Here is a 19,318-nt window from a genome sequence, read left to right on the forward strand (position 1 = left end):
CTTTTTCTTTGCTTCTGGAAAGCAGGGTTTTTTTTGGTAGTAGTGATATCAGCTAAGAGAACTTTTGAGCATGTTTCACAGAGGGAAAAATTGTCTTCAGAAGTTAAAAATCTTCTAAGGAAAATGGAGTGGTGGAGGGGGGGTGAGGGGAGTTGGTTCCTTTTGTTTCTGGTTATTTCACTTTCCTTCCCCAACTGTATAAGATAGCCAAGATGAAAACCCATCATTGTGAAGTTGTTCATGCATGTCATTCCTCAGTGTTGACAGCAGGAAGAACTTGGAGCTTTTCCTTGCCACTTTTCTTCTCAGAGAGAAAAAAGAGCCAACGTTTCTGTTCAGTGGTAGCCCAGTTAGATAGCACTGGAGGGACTAACTTGCTCTACTTACAAGGTTCCATTCATTTGACCAGAAGAGAGTCTGCTTTAGTAGTTTTTCTTTCTATACTTCCCTTTTAGGAACAGTTGTTTTGATACTGCTTCTAATGAAATGAATATGTGCACAATTGTTTGAAGAAAAGCAAGTGTGTATCTCCACAGTTAAAATTATTGCTTGAGACACATGTAAAGCTTTCTGCGTCCACCTTCCACTTAGAGATCTAAAAAAAATAAATTGGACTTAGTCAAAGTACTGAAAGGAGATGACCCAATTTATTTGCAGCCTTATCTCTAAGTGTAAGAGCTTGTAGAACTTGGTTCTCCTGGCCAGTGCTGCTAGAAAAATATATGCATTGGCCATGTAATAGAATAGTCAGATGAACAATATAGAACAAAAGTTTTGCTCTGAAAGTAGGTGGTGATGCTTTATTTAGTTTTGTATATTTTAGTCAAAAGATGTCTTTTTCCTTAAACAAGACTAGATGAATGTTAATTTTTTTTTAGTTACAAAGGTTTTATACTTACTGCACATAAATTATTTTAGGGTGCTTATCAAGTTCTGAAGATCCAGCCAATTCCAAACACAAGACAGTTACTAACCACTCAAAGAAGGCAGATAGGAATTCCATTTTCAGTTTGCAAATTTCATACTTTACGTATGGAAGTCAGTTGCCTCCATTCTTGAATTTTTAAATGCTTTGAGAATTTAGCTTTGGAATTTGAAGATGCCAACTCTATAAAACTTCTTTGTTTAAAATGAATTTATTTCTTGGATAAGGAATTGTAAAATCTGTTTCCTGTGAATGTACTTCTCTCTACATCTTGCACAATAGTATTTAGTGTTTCGTTGAGCATAATAAGGTGTATGTTTTCATTTGCAACTTTGGAAAAAATGGGAAAGTATCTAGAATCATCTTATATTTAAAGGCAGGATCACATATCTATCATTAGAGAAAACAGCAATCCTAAACTATTTATTAGGATTTGTTGGAACACTTCAGAGCAGTATGTTTCTCTTACAATGAGGCAGGAAATGCACATACACCTGTTCAGGTGTCTGCAGATCACTTGATATGCCACTGTTACATGACCAGAATACATCTTCTGCTAAATTCTGTTAATATGACCATGCACAGGTGACATGGTTGCTGTGCGTCGAGTTTGTTTGACCATAGGAAGTACGTGTATCCATGACACATACTTACGGACAAGTGCGTTCCTGGCTGGTGACTGTCCAAGTGCCATTTACACAGTGGGAGAGCTTCCATCTTTCATTACAGCCATCAGTGATTGAGGGAGAAGGGGGGACAGGGGCCGCAGGTAGACTGTCTGAAAAGCTTGTGTGAAAGAGGGAAGCAGTAAGTAGGCTGCTTGCTGAATAAATAATTCTGGTGACACTATTAGCCCTTAGGAACATCTCTTGATTGCTTTGACATGTAGACTTTAATGCAAAAGTAGCCATAAAAAGTTCAAAGGCACTGTATTTGAGAAATAGCTAAATTGTTACTGAAAATACTAGAAGCCTTTTAAGGCAGAATTACATGACTAGGAGGAAAAAAATCTATATTTTCAAGGGGTTTTTGTTGTCGTTAATAATTTATCTCTTCATATATGCTTTTGTTCATACATAAGCTGCAGACAGATCTTCAGAAACATTTCTTCTAATCTTCATACAGTCTGGTAGTACACAATAGATGCTGTTGGAAGAACCTCAAAAATCCCATAGCCATTGAGAGCCTGACAATTCCTTTACTATGTCTCCATTTCATACATATCCAACATGTAGTCCAAGTATAACTCTTTTGGATGAAGGGCACCCATATTTTCAAATAAGTACTTTATCTATGCTATTAAATGTAATTATTCAAAAGCATTATTTAATACCTATACACACTGTTCCTTTACAGATGTAAACTACATGGAGGTTCATGTAATTTCCGTACTCATTCATCACTGGAAAATAGCTTTATTTCCAGACCAGTAAGATTTGTTAAAACTGGTCTGTGATAAAAGTGCTGAAATTACTGTATCAGCAATTTCTGTACAATAAAAAGGAAAGAAAGTTTGAGAAACATTAATAAAAACAGAGTTATATTTGAAGTCTAGAAGATTTGTAAGTGTGTAAGGGCTATGCTGCACACAATGAATAACGAAGTCTCAGAGTTCAGACCTTCGCTAATGATCATTCAGGAAAACGTGTAGAAAAAAATAAATGTAGACCTAATTTAACAACACTTTGAATGCTTGGGGCAGCAATTGTTTCCCTGTATCAATTTTTGTTAACAAAGCAGTAATCAGTTAGGAGATTCCATGCTCCTGTGAAAATTCTATATGCAGTTATTTTTCACTTCATGTGTTTTCTTTCATTTCTCTATGCTAGAGATAGTGTGACTGAAGTCAGATTAAATTATTCATTGTGAAAATGAACTTTATGTAGATCTTTCTTGGCCTGCCTTCTACACAGGTGACGGTGTTTTAATGGTGATGAGTATGACTGTTTTGTATTATGAAACCACCTGCCTTTGTGACCCTGTGATCATATAGTTTAATTATAATCTAGTTGTTAGATGACTTAAACATTCTGGATTTTTGAGAAGATAGTAGCTTTAAGGAAGTTCATAAATAATACACTTTATTTTTTACTTCAGTGACTTCATCTGATAAAGGGCAATGTGAACTTAGGAACTAACAAGGCACTTCAGACTAAAAGAAATCACAGAAACAAGGCCTAAAATATGCATCTTAAATGGGCAGGAAATTCACTAGTAGCGAGTATGTCAGCATTGTTGAAAATCAGCTGCATAAGCAAATGTTAGTTATGTAGAACAATGACTATGTGGCCAAGTTGGAATAAAAAAAAGATCTGTAACTAGTAGTAAATGGGGAAAAAAATTAGACCAGGCTGTTCCTGTTCAGTTTCACTACAGTGCTTTCTGTCTACTTCATAGTGCTATGTTATTGAAGAATTAAAGTAATGGTTATGAAGCAAAACTTCTGAAGTACTCCGAATTTCCTGTTTTGCTGGGCATTTTTGTCTACTCTTCAGAAGTTTCTGCTTTAGAGGATGTGATGTTTTCCAGTGTGTGACTTTGTAGTACGCTTTTTAGACGTAGAGTTTCTGTCATCTTTCATATCTACTTTGATGCCCCATTTTGAGCTGTCCCTCTTACTGTTCTGTGAGTTCTTTCTCCTACCTTACAAATGGTGGGGTGGGGAGTTATTTACTATTCTTGTTCTATTCATTCTTCTAATATAACTCTTTAGAAGACATGGGATATAATTTTAAGGTTTGTTTATAGATGGAAGTGGAGAAAGAGGTGAGAAGGATGCCAGCAAAATCACAACCTATCCACCCGGGGCTGTCCGCTTTGACTGCGAACTGCGAGCTGTACAAGTTAGCTGTGGATTTCACCATTCAGGTAAAAACAAATAAATAAGTGTTAATTATAGTGTAGCTTTTTTTTTTTTTTTTTTTTTTAATGTTGTCATATGTGTTTTCACTGCTTTGCATTTAATTTTCAATAAAGATGTATATGGGAGCATTTAAGGTTGAAATGTGGTAGCCTACTATTCTGGCCGTCAACAATGAAAAGGACTATAAGTATCGTATATTGAATTACATTGGAACTTTTAAGCAACTTTTGTAACCATTTGGCAACATCTGCATGGCACAGCTCTAGCCCAGTGTGGGGATGTCAGCTTGGATGGGTTGTAGAATCTCTGGTATAGGTCTTTTAGTGTTGGAATGGAGACTGTTGATTGTGCTGCTCAGAAAGGCTAAGCAGCACTGGTGCTGTACCATATTCACATGTGTGCATGTCAGAAAAATGTTCTTTTTGTTTGTTTTTCAGTGGTTTTGATGGAGAATGGTGATGTTTACACATTTGGATATGGGCAGCATGGGCAACTTGGACACGGTGATGTTAATTCCAGGTAAGCTGGTTAATCAAAGGACGTGATTTTTGATTGCTATACTGCTGGATAAAAAATAACTAAGTTTTTTGCTCTTCTGTAGCTAGCAAGTGAAAAAAACTCAAATATTGTTCAAATTAAGTTGATACACTCTCATTCTGCACTTATTCCATATAAACCCACTGCATAGATGCACTTTTAACAGTAACCGTACTCATACTCTATAGGTATTTTGTCTATTATGTGAAGGCTTCTGTGCATAGTTATTAGCATAGCTTTGATAATTGAGTAGAAAATGTTTCTGTCTCTTCACTTCTCTTTGCATATTTGAGAGAATGACATTGAAATGTCATTAGGATTTCTTTTTTTCTACAAAATACAACATATGCAATAATTCAAATTTTATGAGATTATAAACTTAGATTAACCTGCTTCTGTTACATTACTGGCAGCAGTTCAGTTATGATAAAATCCCTCTTGTTTATTGTTAATCTCCCAAATTAAATCACTAAGCTTTGGGTCTCAGCTGCATTTTGCATACACGTACTTTAGATGTCAGCATGAGAGTGACCTGTTTGTTTTCTTTCTGGTCAAAGATAATAGAGAGGTCGACAGATTCCAGAGAGGTATTTGACTAGCCAGCCGCTATTTATCTCCTTTGGTATGCTCAGTAGCTCTGTAAACTATTTTCTTGATCTCCATTGACTACAATGAGAACATAGACAACTGAATGTAGGTGTCTTTATTGTGAAGCTCAGTCTTACCCTTGGTATCTCATTTGTTCACTCAAGTAAACAATCAGTGTCCTGCCATAAAAGCAAATATAATAATGTTGTTCTTTGAGCATGCACATATTTTATTTACATGTAAGACATGGAATTTTGAGTAGTAGGAATCAGTGGGGCTTTGAGTGTGTCCAGTAATGCCCAGTATCCTTATGTAAAAGTCATATAGAGTGGAACATCCATGATGTGTCTTCAGTTCTGCCATTTGTCTTGTAGCAGTGAGATCAGAATTACTGAACATCTGTCCTTTGGAGACTTCCAAATCATTTCTTTCATCAAGTTTCTGAAGAAATCTTCGTCATCTTAACACTTTTGTTGGATTCACTAAACAAAAGGGGCAGAGTGAAAGAAGAAAGTTTACTGGAAATGTTACTTTGCATTGACTGCTGTGCCTAATGGTAGTCTCTAAACTGTTTGCATTGGACTGGTGAATGCAGTCTGTGTTTCTGCCTATGACAGAGCTGTATCAGACAAGTACTTCGTTTTTCGGTCCTGGAAATTCTTGGTTACTTGTTCTAAGCTACTGCATCAGCTGGCAATTCAAGTCACTAGTAGAATAACACTAGTTTCTGTCTTAAAGACTGAAGAGGTACAAACAGCAGTGACATTTGTACTGGTAACTTACTGTCTCCTGTTTCCAACTTTTACGAAATCCCTTGGCTTTTCTGAAGGCATCGGGGCTATCTGCTGTATCTGTCAGAATTTCAGACAGTAAAGCCCACATCTGTTGCTTATGTAGGCAGAAACTGGATGGAGACTATATGTGGTTCCAAGTGAAATCCTAGAAGAGAACATGAAACATCCTGTGCCGAAGGATAGTGCTTGACCAGGCCTACAAGCTGAGGAGGTACAAGCAGCTTGGCACTGACCTTGAAATTGTTCTTTAGCAGACTCTAGACAGTGTCTGGAAAAAAAAAAAAGCCTTGAAGAAATTTGGAGTATGTCCTGTGCATGAGAACTGGCTGTAGTACTATATTGCTGTTTAGCACCGTCATTCAAATGGTAATTTCCTCATTGATGTACTTCTTTTTCCAGCTTTAAGTAGAGATCTCTCCTCTGTCCTCACAGTAAGGGACTCAGAGAAGGAAACAGGGAATCCTTATGCAGAGTTTCCACCTCATTTGGGATGCAGTGGTGCTCAGATGGCCAGCTCCAGCCAGGTCAGTGGTATGTCAGTCATGCAGTGTGTCACATTGCCTGTATTGACCCCAGGAAGACCATCATCTTCTGAATCCAGGAACTAATAATCTACTGTGTTTCCGAGAGAGAGAGAGAGAGAGAGAGTGAGGGGTGGAAAAAAAAAAAGGAAGCACAATTTAGGCAGCATAGCTAGTATAACTAAATATGGGGACCCCTGAAAGCAAGAACTGTCAGGGAAAATGCAGCAATTCTCATTTTCATCTGAGGGAGCCATCTTCCTTGCCAGATGAAGCAATGATGGAAGTTCCTGGGGAGCAACTGATGAGTTATCCTTTCGGAGATTTCTGTCTTACAGTTTAAAGATTTAGTAGTGAGACTATATTTTAAAAAGTCTTGAAAATGCTTACCTATTTTGAATTCCACGTTCTTGTTTAGACTTGTCTTTCTCCTTAATTAAGGGGATTCTGGACTCCCCCAGGAGAGTGTGATAAACACCACAAATTATGCCTCTCCACTTAGTAGGAATGAGGCAGGTTACATGCCCTAGAAGGACTTTTATACACACAAGCAAACAAAACAACGGATGAACAGGACAATTTGCTTCTCAATAAGCCATGAATAGAACTGAAATATTGTGGAGGAACAAGATGGTGGTATTTTTTTCCTCCAGCAAAGACTTCAGCCACTCACAGATGGACCATGTAAAAATGCAAGTGATCTGGTTCCTTGGAGGCTATTTTTTCCATATCGGTATGCTGGAGCCATTAAACTACTCTGCATAGGCCTCCTGAGAAAAATCCGAAGTGATGGATGTTGATGAGCTATTCAGCACATGAAGGATTTGTCACTTTCTGCTTATTTTCTTCTCAAATTAGATGCTGTTGGCTAGAAACTCAATGGAAGCAAGAAATGCCTTGCAGTATCTAGTCTTGATGAAAAATAGCATGTGTTGTGTTTGGGTAAGCAAAGGCCTGTTTGCTGATGCTTCTCTTCTTAAGCTGGGACTTAAGACTCTAGGATCTTTCTGTTATTATTCAAAATTTGCCTGCATTTCTTGTACAAGCTGTTGACGACAACACTACATTAGCAAGCATGTGATCTGGTAGTCAAGCTCCAGAAATGGGACAACTGAAGTAAGATAATCCTGATGAAGTCTTGCTTCCGAAGGTTCAACAATAACATGGACGAAAACTGAACAGACCTACCACGGACAGTCAACTGTGTTCTATTTGAAGACAAAGTGTAGAAACTGTGTCCTACTAATATCTCTAGGAAAAAATAAGTGTTCCATCATCTGTTTGATAGGACCATGTTTCTAGGTGCGTTGTATGATTATCTTACTTCAGCAGTGGAGTGTAGGTCTTATTTACATCTTTTCCCGTATCTTCCAGTTACTCAAAAATGTAAAATACTTGGTTGTTGGGGGTTTTTTTTGTCTTTTTTTTTGGGGGGGGTGGGTGTTTTTTATTTGTTTGGGCTTTTTTTTTTGTTCACCAACTCTGTCTGCAGTTGCCAGGAGTTACTACTTGTTTCCTTTTACGCACTGCAACGTACCAGCCCGTAGTGAACCTGAATTAACAGCACCAGGGTCAGCTGCCCCAAGTGACATCGTTGTACTGGCCCTGGTGGGCAGTTCTTGCCTGGATCAGTACCATGGACAGCGATCGCCCCACCAGTTATTGCGGGACGAATTTTCCAAGAGCGCATCTGCTCCCAGAAACGCTGACCCCTCAGAATGGAAGAGGGGTTGGGTGTAGGCTGCCCAAATGCATTTGGACCTTCTGCAGGATCCTGAGTTAGCTGCTGTATGTGTATCTGCTGCTTTTCATTTAGCAATTTTACATTTTCCCAAAGGGTCTCAGGTTAATTTCTGTATAGTTGTGGGTTGGTCTTTTGTGATTGATCTGTCTTAAGTATCTGTGTCATATCCAGAAGCCAGAGAATCTCTGAGTGTTTGCCAGTGTGACATTCAACTCCATCACAGAAGAACACTTCTTGCTTTCTCCCATTCAAATTGAAAAACCCTGCTTGTCAAAACTTTGTCCAAAAAGTCTCTCAGACTCTTAAGTGTCTATGCTGAGCTTTCCTGTCTTGAGTTCCAGAGGGACAGGGAAGTACTCCATAGCATCACAAGTTTTAAATTCCATATACATCAGTCAAACCGGCTTATTGTATTTTTCCTAATCCCTCCTCGTTTTATGAAGTGAAAATTATTTTTCTGCAATTTTACTTAATTTTGTGATGTACTTAAGTGTCTTAAGTTTTTCACTGCTCACTTCTTTAGTTGATTCACTGTAGTTGGCCATTCCAAAAGCTGAGTGACCTTAATAAAAGAGGTATTTAAGAATAGAACATACTACATCTTTCTACATTAGTTGCTTGTCTGGTTTTGTTCTGCTGCTGCCAAGGAAATATCATATGCAGCATTCAGATAACATTGTTAGATAGATTCAGTTGACAAACAGAAAGATAAATAGTTTTGGTGTTAATAGCTTGACTTTTATGTAACAAATAGATGAAACATTAACTTTTTTTTTTCTTTAAAGCGTGAGGTTGATAATTCCATGCCTGCAGCTACCATAGTTTTAAGGCAGAGGAAAAAAGAAATAATCAAAATATTTCCCTTTAACGGTAATGCTTTTGGATTAGTTCTTAATTATGTTTTGTTTCCGCTTCAGTGCCTTTTTGGGCTTCCTTAAAATTAATGGAGGGCAAATGTAAAGTTTCTTCTGTTTTTTAAAATGTTTCATCATTGGTGCTGCTAAACTTTGATCTCTGTGTCTGTATGTAATCTTACTGGTGCCCAAACCCATGTGCCTCTAAGTCAACCAAGGCTTCTGAAGTTATGAATGTCGTGTTGTGAATCCTCTACCAAATTTTATACTGCCCTTCAGTCTCTCCATTTCCACTAGCTTCAGTCACTGGAAGCTGCATTCACTGCAAAGGAATAACTTATTTCTGTGTAACTGTGTTCCCTCTATGTCATCAACCTGTCTTCATTTTGCATTCCTCTGTTCTACATTTCCATATGTTCACATCTTCCCATCTACCCTTTCCTCTTCCGTACTGAACACACAACTCATCTCCTTCCTCCTGCTTTCTTGACTTCTGATTTACCTGCGTTTCAGCCAAAACCAGAACAGGCAGATAAGCTGTCTTTATACACATCAGCTGCTAAACAATGGCTAGGTAACCGTGGACTGAAAGTTTTCATTCCCGTGTAAGACAACCTGTTCTTATTTTAGATTAACCTACTTTTGAAAGTGTGTGCTTAAAAGTAAGTTTAAATAGTGCTGCTGTTCTCTGGGCTCAGAGTTCGCAAACATAAGAATTTTTTGGGAATAACTTGTTCTTCAAACTCGGAATCTTTCTAAGTCCGCAATAAATTTGAAGTCTGGGTAGACATTCATTATGGGATTCAAAGTCTGGTACAAGTTCTTGTAGGCTCCTGTTCACTTTTTTGAGATTGAGATAAAAATTAATTTTTAGTATCTCATACTTTAATCTTCTTTCTTGTTTTTACTCTAAGTCATCACTTCAGGTTTTCTTTCTTTGCTTCTTAATCATTCTGTTGTGTTTTTTTCCTTCATTTTTGCTGTAATGAGAAATCTGTTTTCTTATACCTATTTGAGAGACACACAGATTAGAATTTTTCAGATCTTTCTGGAAAACAATTTGGAGAGGTTTGTTTTTTCCTGAGTCTGAGTTTGATGAAAAGCAGTTTTAAATCTTATTCTCCATTAGAAAGTTGATAGAGGTGGATAGACCTTCTCTTTATTTTATGATTCCCTAGACAGTGGTTTCAGGAGGGCCATATCAATTTTGCTTTCAGTAATTGTACTAGGGTACCAACCACATAAGACTTGGATTGCTTCATAATGCAAAAAAAATGTTATAAATTGGTGCTTAACCAGGGTCCTCAGTACAGAGTTACTTTTACTGCTATAGTTCATTGCAATATATTTAATGTAAATACATATACATGCAGACATATAAGTGTAACTACAGTAACTTTAATCTTACAATTATGTACTATGCTAATTTTTGAGTTAAATGGAAGAAAGGGTACTTGATCTGGTTCTCTGTAATAAAGAAGGTATAAACTTAAATATTCAGTACAGTCAAACCTTTCTTCATTTAATATGTAAGATGTTGCTTGACTCTGGTTCCATATAGTATGTGAACATAGTGAATGTATTTCACGGTGATTGAAAGCCTTATAATACTAGTGTATGTGTTAAATGTTGCATAAGCATGTATTGATACAAAATTAATTTATTTTGATATAGGGGATGTCCAACTTTGGTGCAAGCATTACCAGGTCCTAGTACACAAGTTACTGCTGGGAGCAACCATACAGCTATTCTCTTAATGGATGGCCAGGTTTTCACATTTGGAAGTTTCTCAGTAAGGAAATAATATTTACTTACAGAAATAAGCTAGTAGTTAGTGTATTGTTCAAAGACCTTTTCAAAACTGTTGCTTTTATAGAACTACTCATGACTTCTGCATGTCTTTTTGTGTCTGTTATGTTTAAAATGTGGCTTCTAATATTATTGTGGCTAGAAAACCATGATGTCAGAAAATTTTGGTGTTTTTTACATTTTAGTGAAGATGGTGATGTAAAACTGGGTTATTTTATAAGGGGCACGAGTTTTTTCAGACTCTTATTGCAAGTTCCATTGCATATAAATATCTATTACATATTCTATTATCTGTCTGTTTGCACGTGTTAAAAAAAAAAAAAGGCTATTTGCTGGGTGGGCATACTTCTTCTCCCTTAACACTTTAAATAAAAAATTACCTTGACTTCATCAGCCTGCAATGAATTTCCTTTTTCTGAGTGAGGTAGGTGGAGTCTGAACAGGTTTATTGCAGCAGTTCTTACTACATACTTAAGTACAGCATAAGAACTGTTGGTCTATCTCTCAGTAACTAGCTGTAGATAAGTAGTAAGGCCCTGGATCTCCAGGTGAGGATGTTAATGAGCATGCTCTTTTTGGCTCAAGTTTGAAATGCTAATTGATTTCTTGGTATTTTTGAGACATATGTGGACTGTAAGTCTTACAGTCCAGGTAAGTTTGGAATTGAGTGGAATTTAGACTGAATCTGCATGGTTTGGGGTTTTGTTTGTTTGTTTTTTGGCGGGGTGTTTTTTGTTGTTTTGTTTTTCTGTTTGTTTTTCTGTCCTATTAATTGGTTATTTGTTTAGCACTAAAGTTATTCAGCTATTGAGTATTGAAGGCAAATAAATGCTTCTCTATTTGATTAAGAAGATGGAAAGGAGTGTTATCCATCATGGAGAGTTTGAGTTGCCTTTAAAAAAGTTACCTCAAATACCTAACTGAATAGTGAGGAGCTTATCTGTCCATAACTTGTTCCTTGTATCTAAACATGTAATACTTCACTAGCCATTGCTTTTTGAAGTAATTTTGTGATAAACTATTTCTTCTAGTTTACTAACTTTGTATGTTGAAACTATTGAAGTAACTTGTTCATCTTTGAGATTTATTGTTAGTGTTACTTACTAATTCTTGCATTCTCCCTGTAGAAAGGTCAGCTTGGTAGACCAATTCTCGATATGCCCTACTGGAATGCAAAGCCAGCACCTATGCCTAATATAGGCTCTAAATATGGACGCAAAGCAACGTGGATTGGAGCGAGTGGAGACCAGACTTTTCTCCGGATCGACGAAGCTCTCATTAATTCTCATGTGCTTGCTACATCGGAGATATTTGCCAGCAGGCATATAATAGGCAAGAGCTCTTCTCAAATATTTTAAATGCTTATAGAAGTATTAGAGAAAAAACACCTTTGGTCATGTGAACAACAGAGGAGCAACAAGTCAAAAATGTGAATGGAAGGAATTAAAAATATTTGGCTTTCTAGTTATACTGCACATAGTGATCCTATCTCCTTTTGAAATGAATTCTATTAAAAATAAGAATGTAAAAGTGTAAACTTGTGCACTTAAATCTTACTATGGTTTACTTTTTTGCTCTAGCAGTATATCTGTTCTTCCCTACTACATTAATGCTTCATGCATAGAAAATGCCATGTAATGAGCGGAGTCTTCATGTTTTTCTGCTCTGTTTGCTCCCTAATCTAGGTTTGGTACCAGCTTCAATATCAGAACCTCCTCCTTTTAAATGTCTTCTGATAAACAAAGTAGATGGCAGTTGCAAAACATTCAATGATTCTGAACAGGAAGATCTTCAAGGTTCTGGTGTGTGTCTGGATCCTGTCTATGATGTTATTTGGAGGCAAGTGGATTATAGCTATTAAAGTCATAGTGTAGAAATCCTTTTAAAAATATTTTTGGAAGCTGGAGATTTTATTATGCTCCTTTCCCTAGTAAATGATTTAGTTTTTTGTCTTCCGTGTATCTTTTTTTCACAGTTTTGTGACAATTTCTTCAAATAAGCCCAAAACAAGCACCTTCTTTTGGCTGAATTTTTTATTTGTTTTCCTTTGTTTTCATTATTCTCATTCCTGTTTCATTATGGTTAGGTGACCTAAAACTTTTCCACTTATTCAATCTTTCTATTCTTCTCTTACTTCCATTCATCTCCTTAACACTTAACTGAGTATTTTGATTTTCTTGCCGTACCAAGCTTCCACAACATTGTGTCTTAAATCCTTATCCTTCTCTCAGGCATTAGTGGTTAAGACTTCAATAGGAGAAGTGGAGTAATTGTATTCTTTTCAGTGCTGACATTCTGAGAGGTCAAAATAAAATATGTACTTCAATGGCACAGACGTTCAAATTATGGTTGTATTTATTTCACCGTCTGGGGGGTGGTTGCTTTCAGTGGTATATTCGAGCAGGCATAGATCATAAGCCCTTGTTCCAAAACAGAATCATAACATCTAGTTCTTTTACAGTGATTAAAAGTTGTCATCTGACTGCAAGTGATGGATGATGTTTAAACTGTTTGAAGATTTAGAAAAACAGAAATAATCACAGAATAAATCAGGGAACCAGCTAGTCTGCATTCATCTGGAAAAGATAGTATCATGTAGGATCATATCTTTAAAAGATCATTGTGTCTATAGACTACTTGCATCCTACTTTGAATGTTTTCATCCCAAACTGAGATTCAAGAACTTAATAGCCACTTAACATCGAAGCATGCATATTTGCTAGGCATATTCCCTTATCATGGTTGTAGTTGTGTCTAATGCACACCCCCAGAATTGTTTGGATCTCATTAGCTAAGTACCAGTTCTTAATTAAATTATAATGGGATTTGAACTAAGGAAGAGTAGCACCCACATCCCTCAAAGGTCTCGATCATATTATCCACGTGATTAAAACATGCTGAACAACTCAGTTTATGAAAAATGTAGTTTATCGATGGCTGTGGTAAAGCAGCAAGTTTCAGGGGAGGAAAGGTGATGCCTCTCAATTTGATGTAGCACAGTAAAGTGGTTATTCAGCTTGAGGAAGTTCAAATTCACATGGTCAAGGTATTATTGTGGATGAGCATGGGTTGAGGCATTTTATTATCTTGCAGAATTTCAGGGACTGTAGAACTAAAGCAAGAGCTTAAATGCTTAATTGAAGAGTGGATTCTTGGAGTCTGTACAGATTTATTTCTGTGTTCTATCCCATTCTTGTTTAATAGAAAATAGTGGAAGTCTAAAGAAGAGACACGTGAACGAATATGCCTGTTAGTAGTGAAATATTTGGTGTATTAGGTGTTATTCCTGGGCATTTTTATTCATGCCAATTTAAAATGAAGGGGACAGTTTCTCTTTACAGAGACACAGCATTCTTGCTTACATAGATTTTCAAGATTTTCTTCACTGCTTTGTGACCTTTTCAGTTAGTAGTGAAATTCAAGTAGTTAAATAATTTCATATGAATATACATGTGTGTATAAGCTTGCACATTGCTCATTAAAGTTCTGAATACATATGGTGTCTTATAATATTCTTAGTTTAAGCTATTTCTTTTTATTAGTTAGACCATCTTAGACCCCATTTGGATTTCTAGAACAGTGTATCAAGTGAAAATTCCTTTTGTAACTCTGTCTTCCTTTTACATAGTGATATCAAAGACCTTATTTTATTAATTTTATTTTTCTCGATGTTAATCTGTAGTATAGAAAGTCTTTGTATTCTTTTGTTTATTTTGCCCTTTTCTATAATCCCTTAAAAAGTCATAAGATGACGTTATCCATTAAAAAAAAGCCCAAACAAAATATGTTGGATTTCTCAAGATCTTTTTACTCTTATTTGAAGGTGAGTAACCCTTTCACTTTCGCTTGGCATCTTTATAATTTTTGAGCACATCTGCGTTATATCTAGTACTTTGCTAGTTATTTCATGCTTCTTAATAGATTATGCCATTTTAATATTTATTGGTTTTGAAAAGTGTCTTATCATCTGAATTGTGTAAATCCATAATATGATTTTGACTTGAAGTACAATATAGAATGCCTTTTTTGGTCTATTTGCTAGTGTGTTAAGCTAATGAAGTGTGTATGTATTTGGTGTAATGGTTTTCAGTTTTAAGAGTTTGTACTAGCAGATCTACATTTTACATTCAATAGCTTATAAAATTTAATTAAAACTTCAGGTTTTGTATTGTTTTAGTTGGTGAAAGGTTTTTTTTTCACTCTGTTTTGTTTTGCTCTAGGTTTCGACCAAATGCTAGGGAACTGTGGAGTTACAATGCAGTAGTTGCCGATTCCAGACTTCCCTCAGCTCCTGACATGCAGTCCCGGTGTAGTATTTTGAGTCCAGAACTTGCTCTACCAACAGGTTCCAAGGCTCTAACCACCAGATCTCATGCAGCTTTGCACATTCTAGGTATACATTTATAGTTGATGAGTCGGAAACTTGAATGAACTAAAGAGGCATTACTTAATGTATAAATGCATTGTAATCTAACAGCTTTCTTACTTTTGTGAGTTAAAATTTCACTTTGTAATCTTTCACCATAGCTCTTAACACTTACGTTCTGGCTGATATGCATTATTTTAATCGTAATAGTTATCTTCTGCTATCTTAATGATGCTAGAGGATTTTAGAGTTCTGATGGAACCTGCTACTAAAGGTCAGCAGAATAAATTAAGAAACCTTCCTAGATGATCTTTTGAACCTTCTACAGGGTAAAGTCAGTACTGTTAAATTAACCTGGAGTCTCTGAAAGACAGGAAAAAAGTACTCTTAACCTATTTTTGTTTTAAAGTAAATTAAATATCTAAAATTAGAATTTAGTCTTTGCAATTTTGTATCATGGGGCACTAGGAGTAATATGATTTCATTTTGTAGTCTAAAAAAACTACCAAAAAATAATCGTATTCTTTTAATGTATAAAAAGGCCACGTTGTAAGATACCCAGTGCTTCAAAGCACAGCTTTGTGATTTATTTTTTAGCTCAATTGCTGATCGTGATGAATGATCAGTTCCTCCTTCTGCTCCATTTTGTGTTAGAGAAGTGCGAAACTTTAACTTCAACCGTACTTTTTTGTGGCTGAGTCAGAGTAAGGCACATTAGGTACCCGTGTGTGTGAAACAAAATGAATTCTCTGATGACTCTCAAATCTGCCCATAATTCTGGTACTTAAACTCTTTTTTAGTAATATGGGAAATGTATAAAAGAAAAAAAAAATCAATATGTTGCTGACAATTTCTTTACCATTAGAAAAGTGGCAAAGTAGATTTAATCACATTTCTTGGTTATTCTGGAAAATGAATAAATTAAATGAAATTGATCTTCAGTAACAACACTGAGGTTCTACAGCCATGACCCCATATCTAGTCAAAAAGCTATAATGATATTCAGTAGCATATGTATGGCTTAGGGAGAAAGCAGTTAGGTTGCTTGGATCTTTTAACTAATATTGATTTCCATTTCACTGATTATAATCAACAGTAAGAAATGTTGATTTCTTATTGGTTTTGCTTTCTTTTAGGTTGTCTTGATACTTTGGCTGCTATGCAGGACTTAAAAATGGGTGTAGCAAATACAGAGGAAGAAACTCAAGCAGTAATGAAAGTTTATTCTAAAGAAGACTACAGTGTTGTGAACAGATTTGAAAGTATGTGCACAGTAAAATTTTATTGCACAAGCCGATCAGGCTTGTAGAATAAAAAACTAAAATAGATTAAATATATTTTTGTTGTGGGTTTTTTTTTGTGCAGGTCATGGAGGAGGCTGGGGTTATTCAGCCCACTCAGTAGAAGCCATCCGTTTCTGTGCAGATACAGATATTTTGTTAGGTGGTCTTGGTCTTTTTGGAGGTAGAGGTGAATACACTGCTAAAATAAAGGTAAGTTTTTGTGTTTTGTTTTAAACAATATTATGTTTTAAAATCAGAACTTTGGAAATACTACCTAAAACTGTAATTTTATTTTTGATGACTGAGTGGCTTACTGTATATTAAAAGCATTAGTAATAGAACTAGAGAAGGCTTCTCAGTGAGGAGTAATGAACCTTATGCAGGTAAGGCAGGTGAAGTAGAGAGGTGAGAATTACTATTCTTAGTTGTCAAGAATTAGCCCATTCTGACCTTCACTAAATGCCATCATACAGATGTCTTGAGCAGATACGACAGTGGGTAGAATGGTTCTGTGATCTATTTACACAATGCTCAGAGGTCCACCTGCAGAAAATTGGTGTTATGGACTTCAGGTTAGAATCATGTCCTATGTCAAAATACACAAGGGATGGCTTTTCAACAACAGAAAAACAGCATTTGTCAGTAGCTGGAATTCGTTTGGTACCAGCTGAGCCATTGCTTCCCACTGTCCCTGCCACCTCTTTCTCAGATTTTTCTCTGGATGACTTCTCAGCTGGGATTCTTCAACAGAGAGTGAATGTCACCAAACATATTTAAGTCTGCTCTGTGCCAAGTAAAAGGATGGTTAGGGCTGGAGCATGTGTGCTGATTTTAAATAAATAAAGCTGGCTTTGGATAAAAAAAACTCACATAGACAATGTGATGACAGAGTCCTGGTTTCTGACAGTTAGCTTCTGTTCCTGCTTTTAATGGAGTTTTCAGAAGCTCCCAAAAAACATTGTAAAGGAAGGATCTAATATTTGTCTGAGATTTGTATTATATGTGTATATTCAGAATATGTTGTTACTTTTTGTTTAGTGGGTTATTGATTTTCTGTTTTCAGGTGAATAGGTATTGAAGTTTGTTTTAGGGAAATGGGTGATATGTGCTTAGTACTAACATTTGCATAAGACAACAGGAGATCCAAGATAAGTAGTTGTACTTCATTCTAGTCAAGGAACTTAACAACAAAAAAAAAAAGGCATGACTAATGTTCATACTATAAGTAGTAAACCTGTGAAAGCACTCTAGTATTATTTTTTCAATTTGTTTCTGGTTGTCTAGGATTAGCTTATAGCCAAGATAAGATTTGCCAGTCCTACCACAGACAAACTCTCTATTAAACAGGCGTTTGCAAGAGATGTCATAGACATTTATTGAGGTCCTTTTTCAAACTAATCAAACTCTATAAGTGTTTTTTGACTGAGTAAGAAACATGTTCTTTTCAGAAAGGTATCATCTTTTGTCCTAGTCACCAACTGTTTGTAACACCGTTGACCAGCTCTGCTAACAGTCAAGCTGCCACTTACTGGAGAAGTTGAGTTATATCTTCAGTGCATTTCAATCTATGGCGGAAGGCCTGCACCTTCCACCCAACTTTGCCTTTTTCAGATGCTCTGCATTTGACTTGCCTGCAAGATTTAGGGAGGTTCTCCACTTAGGAATATACCTGGGCATAGGACTGTGAGATCAGTGTGAATTGCTATTTTTTAAAAGTTAATGATATTACGAAATTCTGAGTTCCAGGTAGGAATTTGCCTGTTAGTGGCAGTAACTAGGGGTTACTTTTGCGAAATGGAAAAAGTAGTTGCAAAGGATTTCCAGAATTCTAGACAGGAAAAGTGCTATTATAAGGTTTCTAACAGCTAAGACATATTTTTACCTTTTTTCTTACTCCACCAGTTGTTTGAATTGGGTCCAGATGGAGGAGATCATGAGACTGATGGAGACCTTCTTGCTGAAACAGATGTCTTAGCATATGATTGTGCTGCTAGGTAAGATGTTTTCCTCACCTGTTTCTACCTACTTCTTGATCTTTGTTCTTAATTTCTTCATATACATATTAAAATAATATTAAATATCAGCAGAGGTATTATCTACATCATTAGAAATTTGTAGCGAGTAATGTAAAACACTCAAACAGAGTGTGTTGGGTAAAATAGTAAACCACCAAATACTTCACCAAGCCATTATTGTACTAAATTAAAAGGAAAAATCACCTCACACTTGCTCTTGTATAAATCAAAGTCAAATCCCATATTCCTATGATGAGAAGAAGACACAACGTTGTAGCAGCTCTTTTGAATGCTTCTATCAAAAGGATGCTTTCAAGTGCAAATGGGTATTTGTGTTAAACAACTCATCATTAAACTTACTGTAATATGAAATTATCATGCCTAAAAGAAGGGTTATTGTGCTTCAGCTCTGTGGAATAAAGTAGTTATTGCGTGAAAGATTTGTTCATATGGATGGCATTAGCCATACTTTAGCTGCTTTTTCATTCCCTGTTATGAAATAATTTAACATTTAGATAATCCATGGCTAATTCTTTTTGGTTTAATTCTTATGTATCCATAACCATAAATATATATGCTGTTACTTTCTTACATATTCATGTGTTATTCCTAAGAATTTATGTTTAAGCTCCTTTCACTTACAAAAACTAAGCCAGAATTTTCTGAAATAAAATAATATAATTAATACTTCACTTGCAGTACTATGCATTAAATGTAATTGGGTTATTGTGTGTTAATTTGACTTAATCTCTCCTTACTCTATTTGGCATTTGATATCTGATTGTTTCAAAATGCAAGATCAACATAGTTTGAGGCATTTGTAGGTCCTTCTGAATTATTATTTTTTTTAAATTACTACAATATTTTTCAATTAAATATTTTTAATGTTGAATATAAATAGATACTTTGGATTAATAACTTCTATTAATTTTCAATTTTGGTTTATAAGTGGGGGTAATTCATTAAAGATTAATATAAAAACTAATTTCCTTATATCTCTTTCAAAATTTATTTTTCCC

The 19,318-nt window shown here is 35.8% G+C and overlaps 1 protein-coding gene across 9 annotated transcripts in view; it reads left to right on the forward strand.

Moving 5' to 3' along the window:
* MYCBP2 (MYC binding protein 2) overlaps window positions 1–19,318 on the forward strand; it is a 200,107-nt gene that overhangs the window by 77,389 nt on the left and 103,400 nt on the right. For all 9 annotated transcript variants that reach the window (XM_082062862.1, XM_082062863.1, XM_082062865.1 and 6 more), the window contains exons 19-27: window positions 3,674–3,793; window positions 4,226–4,307; window positions 10,501–10,618; window positions 11,763–11,967; window positions 12,321–12,474; window positions 14,856–15,028; window positions 16,138–16,263; window positions 16,367–16,494; window positions 18,187–18,278. In XM_082062862.1, coding sequence (XP_081918988.1) covers window positions 3,674–3,793; window positions 4,226–4,307; window positions 10,501–10,618; window positions 11,763–11,967; window positions 12,321–12,474; window positions 14,856–15,028; window positions 16,138–16,263; window positions 16,367–16,494; window positions 18,187–18,278 — 1,198 coding nt within the window. The remainder of the gene's footprint in view (window positions 1–3,673; window positions 3,794–4,225; window positions 4,308–10,500; window positions 10,619–11,762; window positions 11,968–12,320; window positions 12,475–14,855; window positions 15,029–16,137; window positions 16,264–16,366; window positions 16,495–18,186; window positions 18,279–19,318) is intronic.

The sequence above is a fragment of the Streptopelia decaocto genome (assembly GCF_964273445.1).
Source record: "Streptopelia decaocto genome assembly, chromosome: 1".
Taxonomy (NCBI): domain Eukaryota; kingdom Metazoa; phylum Chordata; class Aves; order Columbiformes; family Columbidae; genus Streptopelia; species Streptopelia decaocto.